The sequence below is a fragment of the Scomber scombrus genome, chromosome 21 (genome assembly GCF_963691925.1).
Source record: "Scomber scombrus chromosome 21, fScoSco1.1, whole genome shotgun sequence".
NCBI classification, from domain to species: Eukaryota; Metazoa; Chordata; class Actinopteri; order Scombriformes; family Scombridae; genus Scomber; species Scomber scombrus.
Genome location: NC_084990.1, coordinates 9368300 through 9390605, shown reverse-complemented (window position 1 = coordinate 9390605; position 22306 = coordinate 9368300). Strand labels below are relative to the sequence as shown.

At 43.6% G+C, this 22306-nt stretch overlaps 1 protein-coding gene across 1 annotated transcript in view; it reads left to right on the top strand.

Annotated features, from left to right (window-relative positions):
* The window catches only part of trrap (transformation/transcription domain-associated protein), a gene marked incomplete in the record, with an annotated part of 78311 nt that overhangs the window by 39567 nt on the left and 16438 nt on the right, over positions 1–22306 (top strand). The window contains 17 exon segments of the mRNA XM_062442377.1: positions 537–736; positions 1132–1253; positions 3241–3454; positions 3643–3822; positions 4147–4293; positions 4446–4565; positions 6436–6723; positions 6861–6998; positions 7306–7418; positions 7849–7984; positions 10523–10714; positions 13064–13259; positions 13790–13908; positions 14111–14257; positions 15196–15296; positions 17424–17625; positions 19213–19374. Coding sequence (XP_062298361.1) covers positions 537–736; positions 1132–1253; positions 3241–3454; positions 3643–3822; positions 4147–4293; positions 4446–4565; positions 6436–6723; positions 6861–6998; positions 7306–7418; positions 7849–7984; positions 10523–10714; positions 13064–13259; positions 13790–13908; positions 14111–14257; positions 15196–15296; positions 17424–17625; positions 19213–19374 — 2777 coding nt within the window.

Sequence of the window (22306 nt, the reverse complement as noted above, 5' to 3'; positions counted from 1 at the left end):
ACACACACACCGCTCGCTTTTGTATCCGAGCTTTGCTTCAGCAGGTTTATAGAAGTCAGGCAGTACATAATTCCAGTTGCTACCTCTCAGACAAAGGGTAATGGCTGTAAGATGCAATCAGTGCTTTAAATGGGCCTCTAATGACTACATCGGGAAACAGACATCTACCCTCCACTAGTAGCAGGTCTAGCCACTGAGACCAAAGACTGTCTGACCAGTGAGGCCTTTTGTCTTTTAAGATTGTTCATGTCTCACTAATCGAATAAGTTTAACTGACTGTATTGAAACTGTTTTATAATATATTAGGAAAACACTCATAGTAAATGTAGAATTAGTGATATGAGCTTTAAATGTGTCAGCTTGTCTCTTGTGAAAATAGGGCAGGAACTTTTCTGTTATAGCTTATTTATACACAAACTTATTACAAATATGTTTCATAAATATTCTATTATATACTCAGGTAGCTAATTTTGTGGTACTGTTTAATGGTAGCTAATTGTGGCATGTTCTGACTGTCAACATCTCTCGTCTCATAGTGACCAGTGAGCTGGTAATGCTGAGTCTCGACCTGGTGAAGACTCGCCTGTCTGTCATGAGCATGGAAATGAGGAAGAACTTCATCCAGGTTATCCTCACGTCGCTGATAGAGAAGTCGCCCGACCCCAAAATTCTCCGCGCCGTCGTCAAGATCGTGGAGGAGTGGGTGAAAAACAATTCTCCCATGGCTGCCAATCAGGTGAGGATTTTTTTTCTCTCTCTCTTAGAAGATACTTCAGAAGATGTACAGATACAAATGTGCGATTTAGCAGATCGCCGCTTCATTTTTTTTTATACTAGCAGGTGCAAATCTCAACCACATCAGCAAATTGAAAGTACAAAAGGTGTAAAAAATTTCGGACAAACAACAAGCGAAGCACATTTCTAAACTCCCACCGAGGTTAACATTAACATAATTCTCACAGAGGTGTCTTTGCTCTTTATTTTCCTTTTAAGCTGCAGTAGGAGAATTAAGGGCTGAGAGAGAGATGCATTTTCTCCTCTCTTCCCTCCTGTCACCTTCACCCTGTGTGTGTGTGTGTGTGTGTGTTTCTCCTTCATGACCAAAAACTCCCTCCCTCCCTCCTTCCACAGATGCCAAACCTACGCGAGAAGTCCATCTTGTTGGTGAAGATGATGACCTACATAGAGAAGCGTTTCCCCGATGAACTTGAGTTAAACGGCCAGTTCCTGGACCTCGTTAATTACGTCTACAGGTAATTACCGTCATTCATCACATGGCCAAATGGCCGTGCCACCGACGTCATGCTGCCCTTGCATCCATCTTAACGATGGGGTGGAGGGTGTTGGGGGGGGGTGAAGGTCAGGGGCGGGGGGAAAGACATGGGCGATTGGGTCAAGGAGCAACTGACAATGGAGATTAGAGGGAGGGAGTTTAAAGCATGAGCAGTGTACCATGCTTTTTTTTTTTTAAGATGAAAGGCAGATCATTGAGATGGTTAGAATCAGCTGGTAATACATGGAATCAGAAGAATGAATTAATAGAAATTGATACAGATAGAAAAGAAAACGTGGAGGGATGTGGGAATTTAGTGAAGGGGTCAGAGAGACGGCAGGCAGCGATGGAGACAGATAATGTGCCAGGGTCTTTTCACAGGGCTACAGTGGTGTCAGGGCTCAGCCAGCTCATGACAGGACACCCAGCAGGTAGAGGCCAGAGGGGAGAGACGGGCCCTACTGCCTGCAATTCATCAAACCACGGCTGTCTTTGTCTTTCTGTCTCACACACACACATGCACACACAGGCACACATTTAATCAGCCAAATGTACCCTGTATCCCAAAAGATTTAAAAACGAAGTAGTAAAGCTTTGATGGACAGCAAGTAATGATGATGGCGTGATAAAGCAGCTGCACCAGAACAATGTGTGATTAAGAAAATGGCTCAAATAGAGGTAATATGCAGCTGCAGTGTTCTTGCCTCTGTGGTTCCTTTTTTTTATCCCACCTTCCCTCTCTCCTGTCGTGTTAATCACACCCATGAGGCCCATTCAGTGCAGCAGGATGATGTCGAAATGATGGCGTTTGTTATTAAAGTGTTTTTATGTGCGACTGTCAGTGTTTTACTTATCGCAGCAGTGTCTGCATCAAAGACACCTGATGTTCAGTGTGAACTTCCTACTTCTCACACGTCGGCGATCCTCAGTTTTGCTGTTTTAATCAAACTATAGTATGAGAGATTAGTTTACTTTGCCATATTTTGAAATGGCCTCTAATTGATCTCAAGCAAGTTTCGTTGAAATAAGATTCTGATTGCCGAATGCTTAAGTCAATTTTTGCCATTTCTGATTGTCTTTCTTTATAGGAATTTAGTAAGATATAGATTTCCTTTCTTCCTAAGAATTATAATTGACAGCATACACCAACATGTTTCTCCACATTAACTCATGCTGAAGAACTTTCACACCAATAACGTGTGTGTGCACGTGTGGCTCTCTGTGTGCCGTGTGTGTGATGTGTATAAAACTCTGTGTTTTTGAGCGGTGGCTGATCGATGGGTGCATCTCTAGTTAAAATGTGTTAATGAGTGGTCTCCTGTGCAACCAGAAAAATGACACCTGTACTTTTAAATCACAGTTTTTTTTAAAAAACATGTTAAAGAGAGACAACAGGTTGGCACAAAAATGATTAAAGTGCTGCAACATGAGTGCTGGCATATACTTGTGAATATTTACATATATCACAACCTGTATTGACATGTCACTCAGCTCTAAGTTAGATAGGGTTTGTCTGTAGGGTTTTTTAACACTCAAATTCCTCTAGGAGCTCAAGTGATTGACGTTAACACCTACATGCTTAGATGACCTGCTTTTACAAGCTTAAAGCTTCCAAAATGACCATAGAGTTGAATCAGCACCTTTCTTTATATATAGCATATAGCATACTTTACATATGACATATAGCATCAAAAATTTAGGATTTATAGCTTGAATATTAATGACTAAGCTGAGATAGCATTAGATTGTAAGGGTGCTCCTTACTTTTTTTTTTGTAGTTGTCTCACTGCACTTTTTTGGCTCTGTGCATCACTGTCTCTACTACTTTCAGTTACAGCAAATGTTCAGAAGTGCGATAAATGTTTAATGATAAACAAAATGCCTGTGTTCTACTTTTGATGAATTGTGGAAGAGTCAGCATGCGAGCCCCTGTCAAGTAAATGTTTTTTGTCCATCACATTATTCAGGGATGAGAGCCTTTCAGGAAGTGACATCACATCAAAGTTGGAGCCAGCTTTCCTCTCGGGGCTTCGCTGCACTCAGCCGTTGATCAGAGCCAAGTTCTTTGAGGTGTTTGACGGCTCCATGAAGCGGCGGGTCTATGAGAGGCTCCTCTACATCTGCTGCTCTCAGAACTGGGAGGCCATGGGCAGCCACTTCTGGATCAAACAGTGCATAGAGGTAAACAGAGCGCTGCCTCTGATCATTCAGTAAGCCTTTTAAGCCAGATTCAAAAAAGAGTTTTTATACTCAATTTAAAAAAAAAATCTCAATGAACCTCATTTCTGCTACTTGTCACTTTTTCCAGTCATTGATCTTCTGTTTTGCGCCCCTGTTTTTGTTTGTGTGCACGTGGACGCGCTCGTTAGCTGCTGCTGGCAGTGTGCGAGCGAAACACCATCATCGGCACCAGCTGCCAGGGATCCATGCTGCCGTCTATCACTAACGTCATCAACCTGGCCGACAGCCACGACCGTGCCGCCTTCGCCATGGCAACGCATGTCAAGCAGGAGCCGCGGGAGAGGGAGAACAGTGAGACCAAGGAGGAGGTGAGACGCGAATACACACACACACGGCAATGAGTCAAGAGAAATGCTCTCTCTCATAAATGAGGACATTATCCCATTAGGTGTGTGTTACATACTGTGGGGTTGAAAAGATTAAAGTCTCCCTTCTTGGCTTACGTACTTGGTCTGCCTTTTTAAAATGAGCCTCTGTTCTCATCCTGCACCCATTACCTGGAAGCTCTTGACGGTTAATGTCATTCACATAAAACTCCCTTTCAAAACAGCATTGTGTCCACTGTGAACGCTAAATGTCAAAGCTCTCCCGAAAGACGACCGTTTCCCTCTGTTCTCATCCATCTCTGGCAGGATGTGGAGATAGACATCGAGCTAGCGCCGGGTGACCAGACGGCCATCCCAAAGACCAAGGATCAGGCCGAGAGAGACGCAGGCAACCAGCTGCACATGCTCACGAACCGCCACGACAAGTTCCTCGACTCGCTGCGGGAGGTCAAGGTAAGGCCGGGATTTTGACAAAACTTGGGAGAACGATAAGGGATTCATTCTAGCTCAGGGACATCAGTCGAATACAATGAACCACCCCAGTGGGAAAGGATTTAAAAACCTTGCTGAGTCAGCCGCTGTCATTTCTCTCTGCTCTATATTAGACTGGGGCACTCCTGAACGCCCTGGTCCAGCTCTGTCACATCTCCACACCACTGGCTGAGAGAACCTGGGTTCAGCTTTTCCCTCGTCTCTGGAAGATCCTTTCTGACAGGCAGCAGCATGTGAGTATTATATACTAGCTTCACTCATCTGTTTCTGACTCTTTTCACCAATAGCTTTTTTTAGTCATTGATGTGTACTCATTAAAACACTGGATCAGTGTAGTAATGCACCACTTTTCAAACTGGAATGATGGCCGAGGACATTGTAAGTACAGTGAACATCATGGAACTATACAAATGAATTATACATGTTTTGTTTTTTTCACTAAATGCTGCTATACTGTTTTCAGATGTAAGCCATCAGTAGGTTTCTTGGGTTAATTTAACAGTCCGTGATGATTTGGTACCGTGAACGATAACACAGATGCTAATGCTAGCTTGCTAATCATCATTTCGGAATTTGCACACTGCACAAATAAATACAGAGTGTACTACACAGAAGTGTGTGATTTGAGACACTCCTTATGTCTGGAATGGAAAAGCAGAGCGAGGTAATTTTAGTGGTTGAATTGCTCGGAGTCCAGTTATTATAGTTCAGATTTAGAGTCTTGCTTATTATTAACATACCATTCTTATCATTGTATTATTATTAGCAAATATAGGAAAAGTACACCGGAGATTGTTCTCCTTAAACTCAGTGGGGAAATATGATTTTAAAATAAGATTTTGCATGTCAGGTATTGCCAAAATACTTGACCTTTACCTGACACAGCTTGCCTTCTGTATATTCCTTCCCACTACTACTTAAGAAAAAGAAAAGAAAAGAAAAGTCCATTGTGGCCAAATCCTAAATGACAATTCAACCACAGTCAGATTATTTATTTTATTTTCTGCATCTTATCAGTTAGGTGAGGCAAGCAGACTGTAACCCTGACCCCGGCCGTCCCGTTTCTGTCTGAAAACGTGCTATTACACTTAATTCATTCCTGCTAAAAATGGAAACGAGCGAGCCGAGACAGGAAAGCTGTAACGAGTTTAACGAACCAGATGATTTTGGAGTATTTTTGAGACTCGTTGAAAGGCCTTGATTTCAAGTGATTGATCTCTTAAACATCTGAGCGATGCAGTCAATAGCGAGATGGCTTTTTCATAATGGTGATATTTTCTTCCTGTGACAGGCATGAAGTCACACATACTGTATGTCGCATGTGTTTATTCTGGCGCTTGTCTCAGCTCTATATTTCATGCCACCATCACGCCCTATCAATTTATGGTTAATAGAGTGATTACTGCGGCTCAGGCTTTATATCACTGAGCTGACTTTTACACAGGAACGATAGAAAATGCATCTTCTCTTAGGAAGGGATTTGATGACATATTGACTTTTTACACCACCAGCCTAATTAAAGTGACCATCAAGGCATTAATTATTCCATGCTGTCAATGGGCAGTGAAAATTCTATTCATTACCAATACATCATTTATTTCTGAGTGTGTGTCAGTCATGATTATCGGAGCGCTAACCACTCAGTCACGCTCTTAAACTGTTCTGTCCAGTCTGTGAAGCTCTCATTGCTTACAGCAGAACTGTAGAAGTTAGAACAAACTAATGACAAGTTTTTCACATTTTTTGCTTTATCTTTAATAAAAGTGATAAATAGGTTGCATTCATTGAAATCTAATGAGTATTACTGGTAAAAATGGTGGATTAAGTGACTTGTTGATCATGTTTCTTGTAGTCTGAATACAAAAAAAGGATTGTATATGGTTTTTCATCTCTCCTTTCCCAGTCCTCCTGCCTGTCCCCTCTTCTCCTCTCCTTTCCTGTGTCACTGCTCTCTTTTACTGGAAAGAGGCGTCATGTTGCTTCCTATACATGCAACAGAACGCCTTTATCAATATGCTATATCAGTGCACTGCTGTTAAAGTGAGACCGAATTGTTGATGATCTCCCCCTCTCCTCCTTCTCCTCCCTCTCCTGCCTCTCCAGGCTCTGTCAGGAGAAATGAGTCCCTTCCTGTGCAGTGGCAGCCACCAGGCCCAGAGGGACTGCCAGCCCAGCGCCCTAAACTGCTTTGTGGAGGCCATGTCCCAGTGCGTGCCTCCTATCCCCATCCGCCCCTGCGTGCTGAAATACTTGGGCAAGACGCACAACCTCTGGCTGCGCTCCACTCTCATGCTGGAGCAGCAGGCCTTTGAAAAGGGCCTTAGCCTGCACAGCAAACCCAAGCAGAGCACCGAGTTCTACGAACAGGAGAGCATCACTCCACCTCAACAGGTAATATTTTCATTTAATGATAGTGGATGATCTCATGTTTTAAAGTTGGAAAATTGACCTCTTCATTGAACTAGACTCATCAGCAAAGCTGATCTCAATTAATTTACAGTTTGATCATCTTCAATTTTTCTCTACAGGAGATTTTGGACTCCCTAGCCGAGCTCTACTCTCTGCTCCAAGAGGAGGACATGTGGGCAGGCCTGTGGCAGAAGAGGTGCAAGTTTCCTGAGACCGCCACAGCCATCGCCTACGAGCAGCATGGCTTCTTTGAACAGGTGAGAAAACATTTAAATGGCAACCACGAACCACTTTCAAATTTATGCATATCACTAATTTGGCAGTTAATTAGGTTCACCTCGTTAAATCATATGCAGTTTAATACCTACGGCAGATAAATCTTAACTTTGTGAATGTGTTAATTCAACTTTTTGGTGGCAGGTTTCTGGTGCTGTTAATTGCATTACTAAAAGATGCTACTATTTTGTCTACCCCATTCATATCAGATATGGCAGACTAGGTTTTGCTGGTAGTTCAATATCTTAGCCTTAAACAGTTTGCCGTACTAACACTATGTCTGTTCAGGCCCAGGAAAGCTACGAGAAAGCAATGGAGAAGGCAAGAAAAGAGCACGAGAGGAGCAACGTCTCCCCTGCCATCTTCCCTGAGTACCAGCTGTGGGAAGACCACTGGATACGGTAAGATTTCTCTGTAGAGGAAAGATGCCGTTATCTCGGTCAGTGAAATGAAATGAGTCTCCCCTGTTGTATTTCTGCCTGTTTAAAAAAACAGTTATTTTTTTCTAATATTTAGTGTATTTTACCTCGAAGGTAACGTGCAAGTCATTCATAATATTAAATGAAGATCCACAAACTGTATGTGTGAGACAAGGGAACCACAAGTGCCATCTGCAAATGGGAAAAAGTCAAAATGAAAAACTGAGAGTTTGTAGCTCGGCAAATTTCCCACAGCGGAGCCTCCAAATGATGCACTGTGAGCCGGGCTAGCAGAAAGAACATTTTATGACTAAAACATTGTTCGGCACAGCTGTAGCACACGTAAAAGCATAAATTGTTAAAAAGTTGACTAAACTATTCATCTTTTCTCCCTCGCCTTCTGCATGTCCAGCTGTTCCAAGGAATTGAACCAGTGGGAACCGTTGACAGAATACGGCCAATCTAAAGGCCACTCAAACCCTTACCTGGTGCTGGAGTGTGCTTGGAGGGTTTCCAATTGGGCTGCAATGAAGGAGGCTCTGGTGCAGGTGAGGAACGCACAGCCGCTATTTAAAAAATGCATTGATTTTTATTACACACTCACTCTCGAAAAGGTGCAGAAACCCCAAACTGTTTGACAAGAATAATAACCACCATTTCAATGCGATCACAGACTTAGTGGAGCCTCGGGGTTTGAACTCAATGAACCGGAGACTTCACTCCACTTTTTTTTTTTTCTTCATTTTATTCCCGATTTCCGGTACAGTGCTGTAAATTCAGCCCAGGCCTCATGTCAGTGTGAAGTAGAGTAACTTGATACTGGGACCATCCGGCCCCTCCGCAACCCCTTCACCCCCCCTCCTGAGGAGAATGAGAGAGCCAACCATAAAGCTGTGGAAATGCACTTCAGCTGTTTGCTCTGTTAATTTATTGGCCTCATGTTTCCTAAAACAAAGTGTGGACGGGTGGCGAGCGCGTGATAGTACCTGACATATAACAAATACTCCTGCTTTGCTCTTTCAAGGAGACTTGGAACCAATCCATTGAGCCGCTCTGTCCTAAGGTGACACCTAATTAAATTGTCTGGATGGCAGCACCGACTCCCTTCCTCCTTGTTTCATTCCTTCCTTCCTCTCTGTTGTACCCATTTCTCTTTTCTTTTGTCTCTCGCTTCTCCAATTTCACTTCTTTACTTGGTCTTCTTTTTTTGTTATTATCGCCCTCGCTCCCTCCGCTGCATCTCTTCATCCCTTGCTCTGCGGCTCTGGTTTTAGCAGCTAATATTTACGACAGCTGTGCGCGTGAATAATTACCCTGGCATCTGCTGCAGGGTGATTTGTTTTATGGCGGAGGAGAGGAGCAAGGCTTTCCGTTTGCCTGCCCGCCCACCGCTCACCAGCTCAGAGGCAGAAGTCCAAATGTCCCCGCTTTCAATTAAAGCTGGCTCTTGATAAGGCCAAGGGCGGCCCTGTCGCTGGGATATTCATGAAGCGTCACCCCTGATAAATGCCCTTTGACCGATCACTGTAATTTCCTCCAACATCAGAAGAGACCACACAAACACACACACCTAAGCTTTCCCACTCTTTTTCTCTTTTCACTCTTCCTTGTTTTTGGTCTCTTCTCATTTTTTTCTCTCCCTCGCTCACAAACGCGACAGTAAAGCAAAGGTTTGACGTAGCTGGCTCCCCGGGGGCCATTGTTTGTTTAGTGCTAATGCACTCAGGGTTTTAATCAATAGCGGGGCCTTTTCGTCTCCCCCCTGCCTCCGTGTCAGGCTCGTCAGGTTGATTAGTCATTAGTACAAAAGTCCTGCTGAAGCCATTCAGAAAATGAATTGGAAGCAGTGTTGTTGTGTGTTTGTTCATGTGCTAAATTATGCAAGAAAAGTGTCATAACCCCTCTCCCCTCAGATGTTTTCATTTAATTAAAACTGCCACACTGAGTGCATGCTTTCCTGTCTGACACACACAGGAAAACAGTGTGCTACATACCGCAAGTATGTGACTGTTTCTGTAGAGTAGGGCTGTCACTTTTGTCAAAAATCAAGTTAGGAAGAATACCAAATGTCACGCAATTTGTTCGAATTTATTTGAATATCTGCGATTTTGTGCACGTGTCAGTGTTCTGTTCCCGATGCTGAATTCTAACATCAGTCAATATTAACGAGGTCTTATCTCTCTTTTTACAAGGTACACTGAAGGGAAATTGAGACTTTTAAACATAAAAGTGTTCAGTAATATTTCCTTAAACAAGATGTTCATTGAGGAGATTAACTGCTTTCTAAGCGCTGCCTTTCATCCCGTCCGCTCACCAGGACTGATTTTTGCTGGAAAACTGGTTCATGACATGAAAGAGCAAAATGAATCTATTCCTCTAGTGCAAACACAAGTACAGCTTTGATTTTTCTGGGCGCAGCAGATGGTAGAACAAGTGATAAAAACGAATGAAAAAACCCCCCCCAAAACACATTACAGTACATTTTATACTTTTTACAAGAACAAAGAGGGAAAAACTAGCAAAACTCCCATTTCTGACATTAGCCGTTTTCATCTGAATCATTTTGATAAAGACTAGAAAAACAAAGAAATATCTCTCACACTGCTGGGCTCCCCACGCTCACATACAATTTATTGCACAAAGGTGATGTTTGGAGCACACCTGCTCTTCATCAGAGCTTGAATAAAATACTAAGTGGACATTGGAGCCCTGCAGAGTGCAAGCTATTTCTATATTTTTTGACTTTTGCTCACTTTCAGCCCAACACCTGCTCACTTGAGTTAGAATGTGTGTGCATACTCCTCTCGTTTTTGATAAAGAGCCTTAATTTTGAGGAACTCAAGCATTAAGACCTCTGCTGACTGTAATCTCATCTTTTATTGTTTATTTAATTTGATAGTGCTATATTGATCTTTCAGAAATGTTAATCATTGCCTACCCAGTATTTTCTAATAAAACAAAGCTTCGGTTATTCATCAAGTCATTTAAAAAAAAAAAAATCAATAACTCATTTTGTACCCACAAGCTTTTATTACTGCATTTTTGTGTTCTAAATCTGGATATTCTCTTTCTTTGTGGATCTTCAGGTGGAGCTGAGCTGTCCGAAGGAGATGGCCTGGAAGGTGAACATGCACCGCGGCTACCTGGCTATCTGCCACCCAGAGGAGCAGCAGCTCAACTTCATAGAGAGGCTGGTGGAGATGGCCTCGAGCCTGGCCATCCGAGAGTGGAGGAGGTTGCCTCACATCGTCTCCCACGTGCACACGCCGCTGCTGCAGGTCGGTTTAAAAACAAAAAAAGTGGATTTTTTTTCAGTTGAAATCATCCATCTAGACTGAGTCAGGAAGCCAGGAAGAGAAGTGAAGCCAGTTTATTGTGATGAGCATTTGAAGAGATGTGTGTCAAAAGATCATCAGTAGACTTGAGACACTGCGTGATTCCACCGTGAGAGGTTATAATAGACAAGGGGCAGAGATGAAAAAAGGTGAATAAGAAAAAGAAGGGAGACTAATGGAAATTGAAAAAAGGTGAAAAGCGAACAGAATGGGGGGGAGACAGAGAGACGGGGAGGAGGGGAAGAAAGAGAGTTAGTTTAGAATGGCTGTAATTACTTCCCTGCCATCAGATACCATTTGATTAAATACCTGCAGTAGAATCACATTTACATGATGAATGGGAGGGTCTGAATGAAGGTTAGAAACGGGCCATCAGCTGATATTAACAGATAATTGTGAAAAATATTGTATTGCCTAATTTATTTTGTTTAGGAAGATTTGATTTCGGGGGGGTCAGTCTTCAGCGCAGCTCTGATTCACTACATTTATCTTTTTAAAATGGGTATTTGAATTGGGGCGACGACGTTCTTTGTTATTGTGTGTGTGCGTGCGTGCATGCATGCGTGTCTCGTCTGCGTGTTCTCGTGTGCATGTGCTTGCATACGTGTCGTCCAATTATTTACTCCAGCCGAGGGAAAACAAGCTATTTATTTCCTCTGGCCGGCCGAGCAGCCTGTTGTAAATCTCCATTCCAAACTCTATATCCCACGTTCACGACTCCATGAGCCTCGGAGAATGAGAAGCCCCGGACTCCGCAAAATACTAAAAGGGTTGAAATACCATTCGAATCAAGCTATCATCAAATCCTAGCTCCCAGCGCTGACTGGCGATCAATGGATTATCACCCACACTATCGATTATGAGGGTTGGCATTAATATTGATTGATGAGTAGTTATAATGGAATGATTGATTATATGTTCACAAAGAGGCTTTTGGCCAATCAATGAGGCTTCTTTTCAGAGAATGAGATAGAAGCCCTCGCTTATCATTTCACATTTTCTCATCTCCTCATGGTTTTTTTTTTCTTTTTCTTTCTTTCTTCCTCCGTGCCACATCGGAGTCGATCAGCTATTGAAGTAATGTAGAAATGATTTTTACCACTAAATTATGTTGATGGCATCACGGGTATGTTTTTTAAACTACAAATGTAAGGGTTTTATTTGTGACATATTTACATATGAAGAACTCTATTTTTCTTCTAATTATTCAGTCAAATTGTTCCAAAAGTGTCAAATCTTTATAGGAACTTGTGTTAAAGTCTGCTACACAAGCCTGTGAGAGCATTATGTTTTTTTTTCCTCTAGTCAAACTGTTCTTAGAGGTAAATATGTTTGGTCACTTTGATCCATTGAGCTCGTGGAGGCTTTCAGCCCTCGGGATCGAGCCTTAAGCCAATGATCTTAGAAGAGGACAAGCTCCAGCATCGTCTTTTGTCTTCATAACCATCAATACTCAAAGCAGTACCGGCCCTCTTTCTTCTCTATTATTTCAGACCTTTCACTGTATCTTATGTTGTTTTTTTAAACTCTCCTTGCTTTTACCTTTATAGTCTCACACCGTCATTTTCTCCATTAACACAGCAGTCTCACTTTGTCTTGCTGTCACTTCATTTCCTCTTTCCTCCATCTTTTCCCTCCATCCTTTACATCTCACATGTTATCTTTCCACCTCTTAACTAAACTTTCATCTCCGCACGTTTCATATCGCCACTTTCTAACACCGGTATCACCTTCTCCTCTAACTCTTTATCATCTTCCTCCTTCACCATTCCCCTTAATTTAATTTACGTGGATATTTCTGGGACTTTCCACCACCCATTCGAGACAGCAATAAATCACTGTGTTTGGTTTTGGAGCATCAACAGAACACCAGAAAACAGATGATTTACATACAAAGTCTTAATCGTGAAATAAGCGCCCCGTCGACCGTCTGAAGGCAGATAGACAACATGTGTGTCATGCTGTGCAAATTTGGCCAGCAGCATCCATTTTTTGAGATATGCGGAGAAAGTATTATCTAGATTAAGTGCAGTTGGTAAACCGTCTGGATCAAATCTGTGAAACGGACCTGTTGAACAGGCCTGGGACCGCCGCAAAATGTTGATGTAAACAAAACATTCAGCCATAGCCAGGAGAGGGGGAGGGGGAATGGGGGTGAGCGCAATTGCCCTTTGGCTGCTGCCCCTGATCGTCTACTTCTAATAGAGCAACAAAAGTTTTAAATTAGAGCAAAATGAGTGTGGTAAAACTCACGAGAGCAAGCATACGTTTAACCTCCTAATTTCTCCCCAGGCGGCGCAGCAGATCATAGAGCTGCAAGAAGCCGCCCAAATTAATGCGGGGCTTCAGCCAGCCAACCTGGGCCGCAACACCAGCCTCCACGACATGAAGACTGTGGTGAAAACCTGGAGGAACCGACTGCCCATCGTGTCTGACGACCTCTCCCACTGGAGCAGCATCTTCATGTGGCGCCAGCACCATTACCAAGGTACGGCTTATCACATCGAGTGCTGCCTCTAGAGTCAGAAGTTTTCTACCATTGATATTGGTATACAGCACTGCAGGACATCACACACACACATACACACACATTTTTACCTTGCTCAGTGCTCAGCTCTCTCCCGCAGTGACTTTGAAACCATTCAGAGAGGCAGCCACTGCAAAATGTGATGTCTCAAGCAACTTGAGCTCCAACTCGCACCGTGAGGCGCCAAAGTAATGATAGCGCTGGTTCTGCAGCACCATGCCAATAAAATCCACTTTGTTTATACACGACAGCCTTCAAACTTATGTTTAAGTGAAATGGAATTTTTTTCTTGATGAAATTCATCGCCATGGCCCATTTACTGTTCAATACATTCAGCGTCCCCAGTGACCTCCTCTGCGTTGTGACAGCAAAGCATTTTAGGATCTTCGATATTCACACATCCCCGTGCTCCCCCTGTTCTCGCTCACTACTTCAACTTGTTGACACTTTTATACGAGAAACGCTCTTTACTGTTTTGTTTCTCTCCGTAGCCATAGTGACGGCGTATGAGACCAACACGCAGCACGATCCAAACAACAACAACGCCATGTTGGGAGTTCACGCCTCGGCTTCTGCCATCATTCAGTACGGCAAGATAGGGCGCAAACAGGTACCGGGTCAAGCTTTTAAGCCTGTTTTTGATCAGATATATGTGAGGAAAGTGTGAATAAAAAGTGAGCATCTTGATTAGAACAGTGAAAAGATTTTTGATTACAGCTCTTCAACACTGATCTTATTTGAAGTGTTAAGGCTTCTATAAACATGTCTGTTGTATTTGTGAGACCACATCATGCTGTGTTTTTTTTCTCCAGGGTTTGGTGAATGTGGCTCTGGACATCCTGAGTCGTATCCACACCATCCCCACAGTGCCTATCGTAGACTGCTTCCAGAAGATCAGGCAGCAGGTTAAATGTTATCTGCAGCTGGCTGGCGTAATGGGCAAAAACGAATGCATGCAGGTGAGATGGAAAATCACTCTGCACTTATCAACGTTATGTATATTGTGCCTTTTTTTTCTTGCGATATGTTATTGCTGAAAACATTTTTGAACTGTTGTCACACTTGATCGGTTTAATCACGGTGAGTTCAGGCGTCAGGATAGTTGAGTAGAATCTTTTATTGGCCAAATAAAAGCACAGAGAGCAAAAATGATTCAGTTTGTTCAAACTAATTACATGTGATCAAAAGATAGTTTGAATATATTGCAGCATCTGCATCATAATGCAGCAGATTTAGTGGTTTCGAGATTTGGACCATGGCAAAACATGCAATAATTTGAAAGAACAACACATTTGACGCTTTTAGTGTGATTTTAAGTACTTGGGTTGGTTTCTGTTAGCAATAGCTGGCGGCGTAGTTAGCAGTGCCTTTACTGTGAAAAATAGTAAGAGCGAGAAGTGTTTGGGGGTGGCTCTAGGTGACATGTTATAGCAGGCAGACTTATAAGAGAGTGTAACTCAGGAGCTTGCTCTTAAGCCCATGGACTACTCTGATTAATAGAAGCAGTTCAGCACACCACAAGTCATTAAAAGTGCCAGTAGACACTCTTCGCTCTATCTCTCTCTCTTCCTCTCTTCTATCTCATCTCCTCTGGTTCTCTCCGTCTCTCTCTTGCGCTACACATCGTTTGTCACAGCAGTACATAGGGGACACCTAATCAGAGGCTCACCATAATGGAAGTTTAGTTCCCTGAGCACCTCTTTACTTACTTCTTAATGAACACCGAGCGGTTTGTTTGTTTTTCACCTGTGATTACGGCCCTGTCTAAAACAAAAATGTTGTGGCGTCTTCTCGCCACGCAATTCCTCTCTCCCACCGGAGTCGATGAAAGTTTCCTTCACTGCACTTCTGTTTGAAAGCTGAGCCTCATTTGATCTCTCTCGTTGTTCCCGGCTAGGGTTTGGAGGTGATAGAGTCGACCAACCTGAAGTACTTCACCAAGGAGATGACGGCGGAGTTCTACGCTCTCAAGGGGATGTTCCTGGCTCAGATCAACAAGTATGGATGCCAGCTGTCTGGTCTTTGACTAGCTTTGCATAAGCATTATCACTTCGAAGGCTTTAGATTAGCTTCTTTGACCTTTTATTTTGTTTTTTTAGCTTCTGAATCTATCACTCTGTCACTGTCTTCCCTTTGTTCATTATCGCATCGCCCTCAAACTGTGTCAGTGTTCCCTCGGCTCTGTGGGTGTTATACTTTCGGGATACGGCAGTTATATTTAATCTGCTCTTCTGGCCTTGAGATGACGCACCTGTGAGATTATGTTACTAGGTAACCCCCCCATGACGTGGCTTAGATGTTCAGGTGCATCTGTGTCATCAGTTCGTGTCACTAATGTGTTTTTGGCTGCAGGGGTTGCCTGTGGAGCGTGCGGCTGTTCCTCTCAGTGCTTCGCCGGTCCCACAGCAACGCTCTGTAACACCACATTCGCACCAGCTTTTTCTTTCTTTTTTTCGCCCATCATCTTTGACGTGACATGGCATCCTGAGGGGTGAAAGACAAATTGAGGGAGGCTTATTAAATGTATATGCGGCTCAATAATTAACTCGAGGCAATTTGCAGAAATCTCTGGGATCAGCAGAACTTGCCTCCACCTCAGCAGGGTTTATTGCAATCATTAAGTTTCCCCTACACCGGGGGGGGGGGGGGGGGGAATTAACAGTAGAGTAGGGGTTAGGGGTTGAGCGAGTACTTTTTGTGTGTGTGTGTGTGTGCATGTGCAACCACACATGCTAAAGATTTTTTGGAATCGTTCAATTAAAGCGGTGTCAGAGATTTGACAGTCTGTTGGGTGCCGGTGCTCCTGTTGAGTCGGGTAGTAGAAACTGTTAATGTACTTTAACACTGGCAAAGTGACTGAGGCAACCCCATTAAGTATTACTGGAGGGTCTTTGGCTCTGACTCCCATAGCAATCAAGCTCCCATTTCTTAATCACATGCCAAAATGCCTTTTATAATAACACATTTTAATTGATTGGCTTGGGAGACATTTCACTGTAAGTAAGCGGGAGAGTAGTTTTGGAAGCGCTCCTAAAATGGAAGTCCATTTACCAACCGTGGCTCAGCGAGGCTTTTTTTCATTGTCGGAGCCCTTCTCCTTGTTTTGACTGCAGGGTGCTGCGTTTTCAGGGTGCCTCTTGCATCTTATTTATTAATCAAAGGCTGAAAGGTGCGTTAAAAAAAATTATTCAGACCGCTTGCCAACGAGCGGTTAGAAGCTGCTTGGTGTGGTGAAAACAGCTGATGACTCAGAATATATTTCCCTGTCAGCATAAATGGTGCATTCAAAACTTGGCTCTCCTGCCAGATTTCACCTGTCTTTTTTCTTTGCCTGCTATTTAACAGTTTTCTAAATGGAATACTGAAAAGTGTGACTGTTAGATTGCAGCATAAAAATAAGGATAAAAGGATAAATTTTAAAAAAATCCACAAGGATTCTCAAGTTTATCAGCCTGCAGATTTCTCTAAGCTGTAGCAATGCTCTTCACGGTCAATGTATTTGTATACAGATAAATATAGCCACCACTCTGAGGTTTTTTTTTACCTTGCCGCCGCTCTGTCATTTCTGATAAAATAAGATGATGTTAAGCCCTGTATGTCACCCAGTATTAACCGCATTGATCTGCACCGTATGATAGGGTTGGTTTCAACTCGTATCACGTTATAGCAAAACGCCCGAACCCCTCAGTGACATTAATTCATGCTGGGTTAAACGCTTACTCCGTATTGCCAGGAGGAAAGGCCTTGAAGATTACAGCAAATGAAATATGGTGCTTATTGATGTGTAGTACATAATTCAGAATGTGATCATCATAATCTGTTTCTTGCACACTCAATCTTTCTCCTTTTCTTCTTTCACTCGTTTAAACCCCATCCCCCCACCCCTCTCCTCCCTCCTCTCTCCGCGCAAGTATTGCATCCATCTCTTTGACTCTTTCAGCCCCTTTTCTTCAGTGTCACTCTCTATTTTACATCTCTTTTTTTTCTTTCTCCTTCTGGCCTCCTTTTGCTCCCAATCCCATCCCCTTCATCTCCCTCCCTTTACTCACTTACCCTTGACACTTTATGTTACCCCCTCCCTCTTTAACGCTCTCCACCTTCCCCCTCCCCTCCTTGTGTTTCCAGGTCAGAGGAAGCCAACAAGGCCTTTTCAGCGGCGGTGCAGATGCACGACGTCCTGGTGAAGGCCTGGGCCATGTGGGGCGACTACCTGGAGAACATCTTCGTCAAGGACCGTCAGCTCCACTTGGGAGTCTCCGCCATCACCTGTTACCTCCACGCGTGCCGCCACCAAAACGAGAGCAAGTCCCGCAAGTACCTAGCAAAGGTGATGAGATGGGGGGGGAAACTTATTGTCAAATGCTGAATTCAAGTCCTACTGTTCTTGGTTGTTGATTTATGAATGGATGCTTGTTAACTTCTAAAACCACCACATCAGCTAATACCATCCTGCACCTGCTAAAGCCCCCCGTTTCTATAAAATCAGTAACCTCAATCAGGCCTTTTTTCAGATAGGGTCATTGTTAATTCCCCAGTTTCCTGACCCCATCCAGTCCATGCATTATTGGTGCTGATGAAAAGAAAGGCTTTTTTTCCCCCTCTCTCCCTTCTCTCAGCCTCTGCCACAGTTACAGGCAGAGAGGAGTAATTTGATCAATTACAGTCCAGCGGTAGTCGGTGTGGATGGGTTCCCACGGCAAATCAATGGTGGAGTGAAGGCCATCCTCCAGTGCGGGGGTTAACGGACTAATGGCCTCCCCTGACACTCCAATCTCATGACCCCCTCTCCACAGACCGACCTTTTTCTCTAACAGTCAGACCAATGCTGCTACCGTGCTTACCAGTTGAGTGAGGCCCATGTGGGAGGTAAAGAGTGGGAGTCAGTGCTAACAAGCAACCCACCCTCTTACCCCCCCCCCCCCCCCCCCCCCCCCCCCCCCCCCCCCCCAGAGGTTATAGTGCTACTAACACAGAAAGACTCCTATATGGTCTTTTAATATGTAAAACCTCTGAGACCTGCTGTGCTTCACCCTACTTAACTCACATAGATTGATGGTGAGCAGGTCAGGTGGCACTTTTACTAGACGAAGAAGCAACATCAAATCAGATGATCGCAGCAAAAAATGAAAGAAGTGTCGGTAAATTCTTGTCGTGCTTCACCAAATACAAATCAGATCTTTTAGAAATGATGATTAATGAGCTGGCTGGGAACTTGCGAAACCCTTCCTAAAGTGCCTGCTGGGTCTCTCCGCTTTCAAACAAGAAGCCTCGAGAGAGTTAGACATGAGAGGCTGATCAAGAGAGCACAAGTCCAACTACCTCGATCACGCCCGATAAATTATAAATACGGTCTCGTCAAGTTCGCCCCTCGCATTGTTATCATTATCTGTTCCAATAATGGCTGCTACCAGTTTCACATCCCAATTAGGTGTTGTGTTTTTTTTTTTTGGTGACCCCCTGGTATTGTGCTGCCAGGCTGGGTTGGCAGTGTTTAGTAGTCCTGACGGATGAAGCGAGATGACCAGTCATTATCGGTAATTATACACAATCTGTGTACCCCCGGCCGGCTCTCTGAAGAGAGCCTGGGGGGGTTGAGTGGGGTTAATGTCTTCATCATAATGTAGACGCACACACGAGCACGCCAGGGGAGGAGAGATCACCTCCGCGTTGGCTCCGCTTTGATCATAGCGAGGGTTGCCAAGATGTACTTGTTCATCGCTCTCGCAACCCTCCCACCCCTCCTGCTGCGACCAAAGCCAGGGGAAGCAGCAACGGTCTGATTAATGATAAAGACCTTCCCTCCCTTTCTACTCAGGTGTCATACAGTAGTTACTTTTTATTTCTGTTGTGGAACTTTTGGAATATCTTCTTCATATCTTTTTTTGTTGTTGTGTTTATCATTTTTCATCCGCAGGTGTTGTGGCTGCTCAGCTTCGATGACAAGAACACCCTGGCAGATGCTGTGGACAAGTACTGCATCGGAGTCCCGCCCATCCAGTGGTTGGCATGGATACCGCAGCTGCTGACCTGTTTGGTTGGTTCAGAAGGCAAACCTCTGCTCAACCTAATCAGCCAGGTACGGCCTTCACATATGTCCCTCTCTCACAGCAGAGCCAGATTTGAATTTATGACAAATCTTCTTGGTTGCTGTTCTTCAAGTTCACGTCTGGATGTCTGGCTCTCCCATCCATCATTCACTCTTTTTTTTCGGCTTGCTCCATCTATTCAGGGACAGCACATCTGGCTGGCGTGTTAGCATTAGTGCTCATGCACGTCTTTCTAATCAAGATAAATTAACTGCATTCACGCCAAAGTGGCCTCTCTCTCTTGCGTTCTGTTTACCAAATTAAGCATTCAGATTCTTTCACTGTCCCCTTTTTTTAACAGCAATTTATTGGCTTTCACTCGTCCCCGGCGAATTGGTTTTTAAATTATTTGTTCAAGAAATGATTATAAAGTTAATATCGTACGCATCCGCACTGCGGGAACAGAGCAAGTAATTAAACCGAGGACTAATTTGCTTTGCTTAATGGAGTATTATTTCCGCACAATTTGAAGAGGGTGATCTTCAAAGAGTAGTGTGTTATAACAAACAGTCAGCCTCTCAGCAGAGCGGGAATATTGTATGGAGGGTATGAGAGAATGTTGCGGAGAGGGATAAAGGGTAGAGAGAAGGGGAGAGAGAGAGAGACGGGCTTTTGAAATTACAAGCGGGCAGTGCGAGAGTTGGATGTAGTAACACGAAAAGACGGAGTTAAGTGTGTGATGAAGCGATGTTTACTTTTGGAATCTTTTTAGCAGGCAGATAAATGGGACACATCTCACTGACGGTTGGTTGTTAAGTCCATTAACAAGCTGGCTTAATGCAAATTAGATGTTAAGTTAACATGCACAAAACATTCTATATAATTTGCTTTTCGAGTTTTTTATATTTCTGATGTAATGTATTCATCTTTTTAGCTTTTTAACACCTGAGCATGACATTTGGTCATTAAAGGGTTTATATGAGTCTATTAAAGCAGTTCTCCGCATGATGTTTATGAATGCATGTCAACGGGTGACTATAGGGGATTTTTCAATCTATGGAGATCCGTCCCTCCCTTTGGTCTGCTTCGTCACCCTGTAATGACTGAAGGATAAAAGGTTGTCTTTCCTTCATCCCCTTTTTATGTAAAGAGAGCAACACATTTTGATGCATGGCAGGCTTTATCTCTGCCGCTCGCCTGAATTATTTAGAGTTTCTCTGCGGCGGCGGGATGTTTAAAAAACGTACGCTGAAATATTGATGAAGGTGAGGAGAAGAGCGCCGGGGGGCAGGCGGGGAAGATGAATCAGAAGTTAACAGAGAATCTCAACACCCCTCCCTTCCTCACTCCCTCGCTGCCTCTTCCCTTGTCTGCCACTCGCCCTCTTCCCCCTCGGCCCACCTCGACTCCGCCAAAATATGACATTTCTTATCTTCCCATTAGCATGCTGATCTCTGGTTCCTCCTCCTCCTCCTCTGCCTTCCTTCCTCTTTCATCTTTAATGCTGCTCTTAGCTGCCACTTAGAACTCCCTCTTCCCGTTACTCCCGACCCCAGCCCTTCACTTCTCATTTCAGTAGTGTGTTTTTCATTTGAAATATTGCTCCTTTCTCTCTGTTTTTGTGGAGATTGCAGAGCTTTTTAGTGTACGTGCAATTGAAGAAAACTGAAAAAAATGAGAGAATACAGTACATTCATGTACAGGATGTAAATATGTCTAACTTAATAGATCTACAGAGCTGGGAAGTTTCCATACATTCACTTGACTTTGCAGAAATGGGTACATTTGCAGGAATTGGAGCCCCCGTGAATGGACTATAACTTTGAGTTTTTTCATGGTTGAGGCTTTTTATACTTAAGGCACTGTACAGATGTACTTGAGGCACAAAAGAGCAGCGATACACTTTTAGTGCTAAAGTTGAGGCTGAAGGTGCTCCCGGGAATGGGAAGTGCATTTGTGGCTTCAATTTAATAATAGTTTTCTTTATTCTCCTTTGTATCATCTCCAGGCTGTCTGAGCTTTAGACCCACAACAACAACTGCAGCAGCCTCTTTCTCCACTTAATCCTATCTGTTTCCCCTGCTCTGTGCTTCCTGTACACCACACTACTGACTGACTGACTGACTGACTGACTTGTGTGTTACATGCATCGAGAGTGCTGCATCTGAGCCCTGGTGCAGATCTTTCACTAGTCCACTCTCTCAAAGAACAACCACAGTTTGCCTTACCCGACCCTCTCTCACTCAAGGCCGCTTTGAACCTGAGCTATTTTTTTTTTGTAATCTTGACATTTGCAGTTTGAGAACCCCTGTCATGACCTGGACTAGATGTCAAAAGAACGTAGATCCAGTCAGCGAAACCTTAGAGATTCCAAAATCAATTTAGCCTTAGGCTAAGTACAAAAAAGTCCTCTTTCTTTCCCTGCATCTCTCCCGTGTCCCTCCTCCACCACCTATCCTCAATTTACCTTCAGCGGTATTGAGCCCAGTTTTGTCGAGATGTGGAGGTATCCCTTTCTGCCTCGCAGGCGTATAGGGGGGGTCTACAGGGAATCAAACAGCCTTGTAATTGCAGCCCATGAAATTGTGCTCAGAGACCTGAGAGAACCTTGTGGTTTGGTCTTCCAGCAATATCCAGCGGGCCTAAAGCCAGACTCGCCTCTCTCTCTCTCTCTCTCTCTCTCTCTCTCACATTGAATTTCAAGGACAATTATGTGTAGCACTCTGGTATTGTTTTTGTATTTTTGATCATCAATTTAAATTGCATTTTACGTCACTACAACCCTGGCAAGCAACATGAATAGTCACACAATCATCCACGCTAAAAACAAACCTAAAACACTACTCTCAGATTATATTAATGTTAAAAAGAAAAAGATATTTCTGTTAAGACTGACACTTTTGGAAATGTTAAAAAAATATAAAAGAAGAGCTGAGGGGGCAGAGCTTGTTTTTACTCCGGCTCATAGTTTTAAAAAAATGG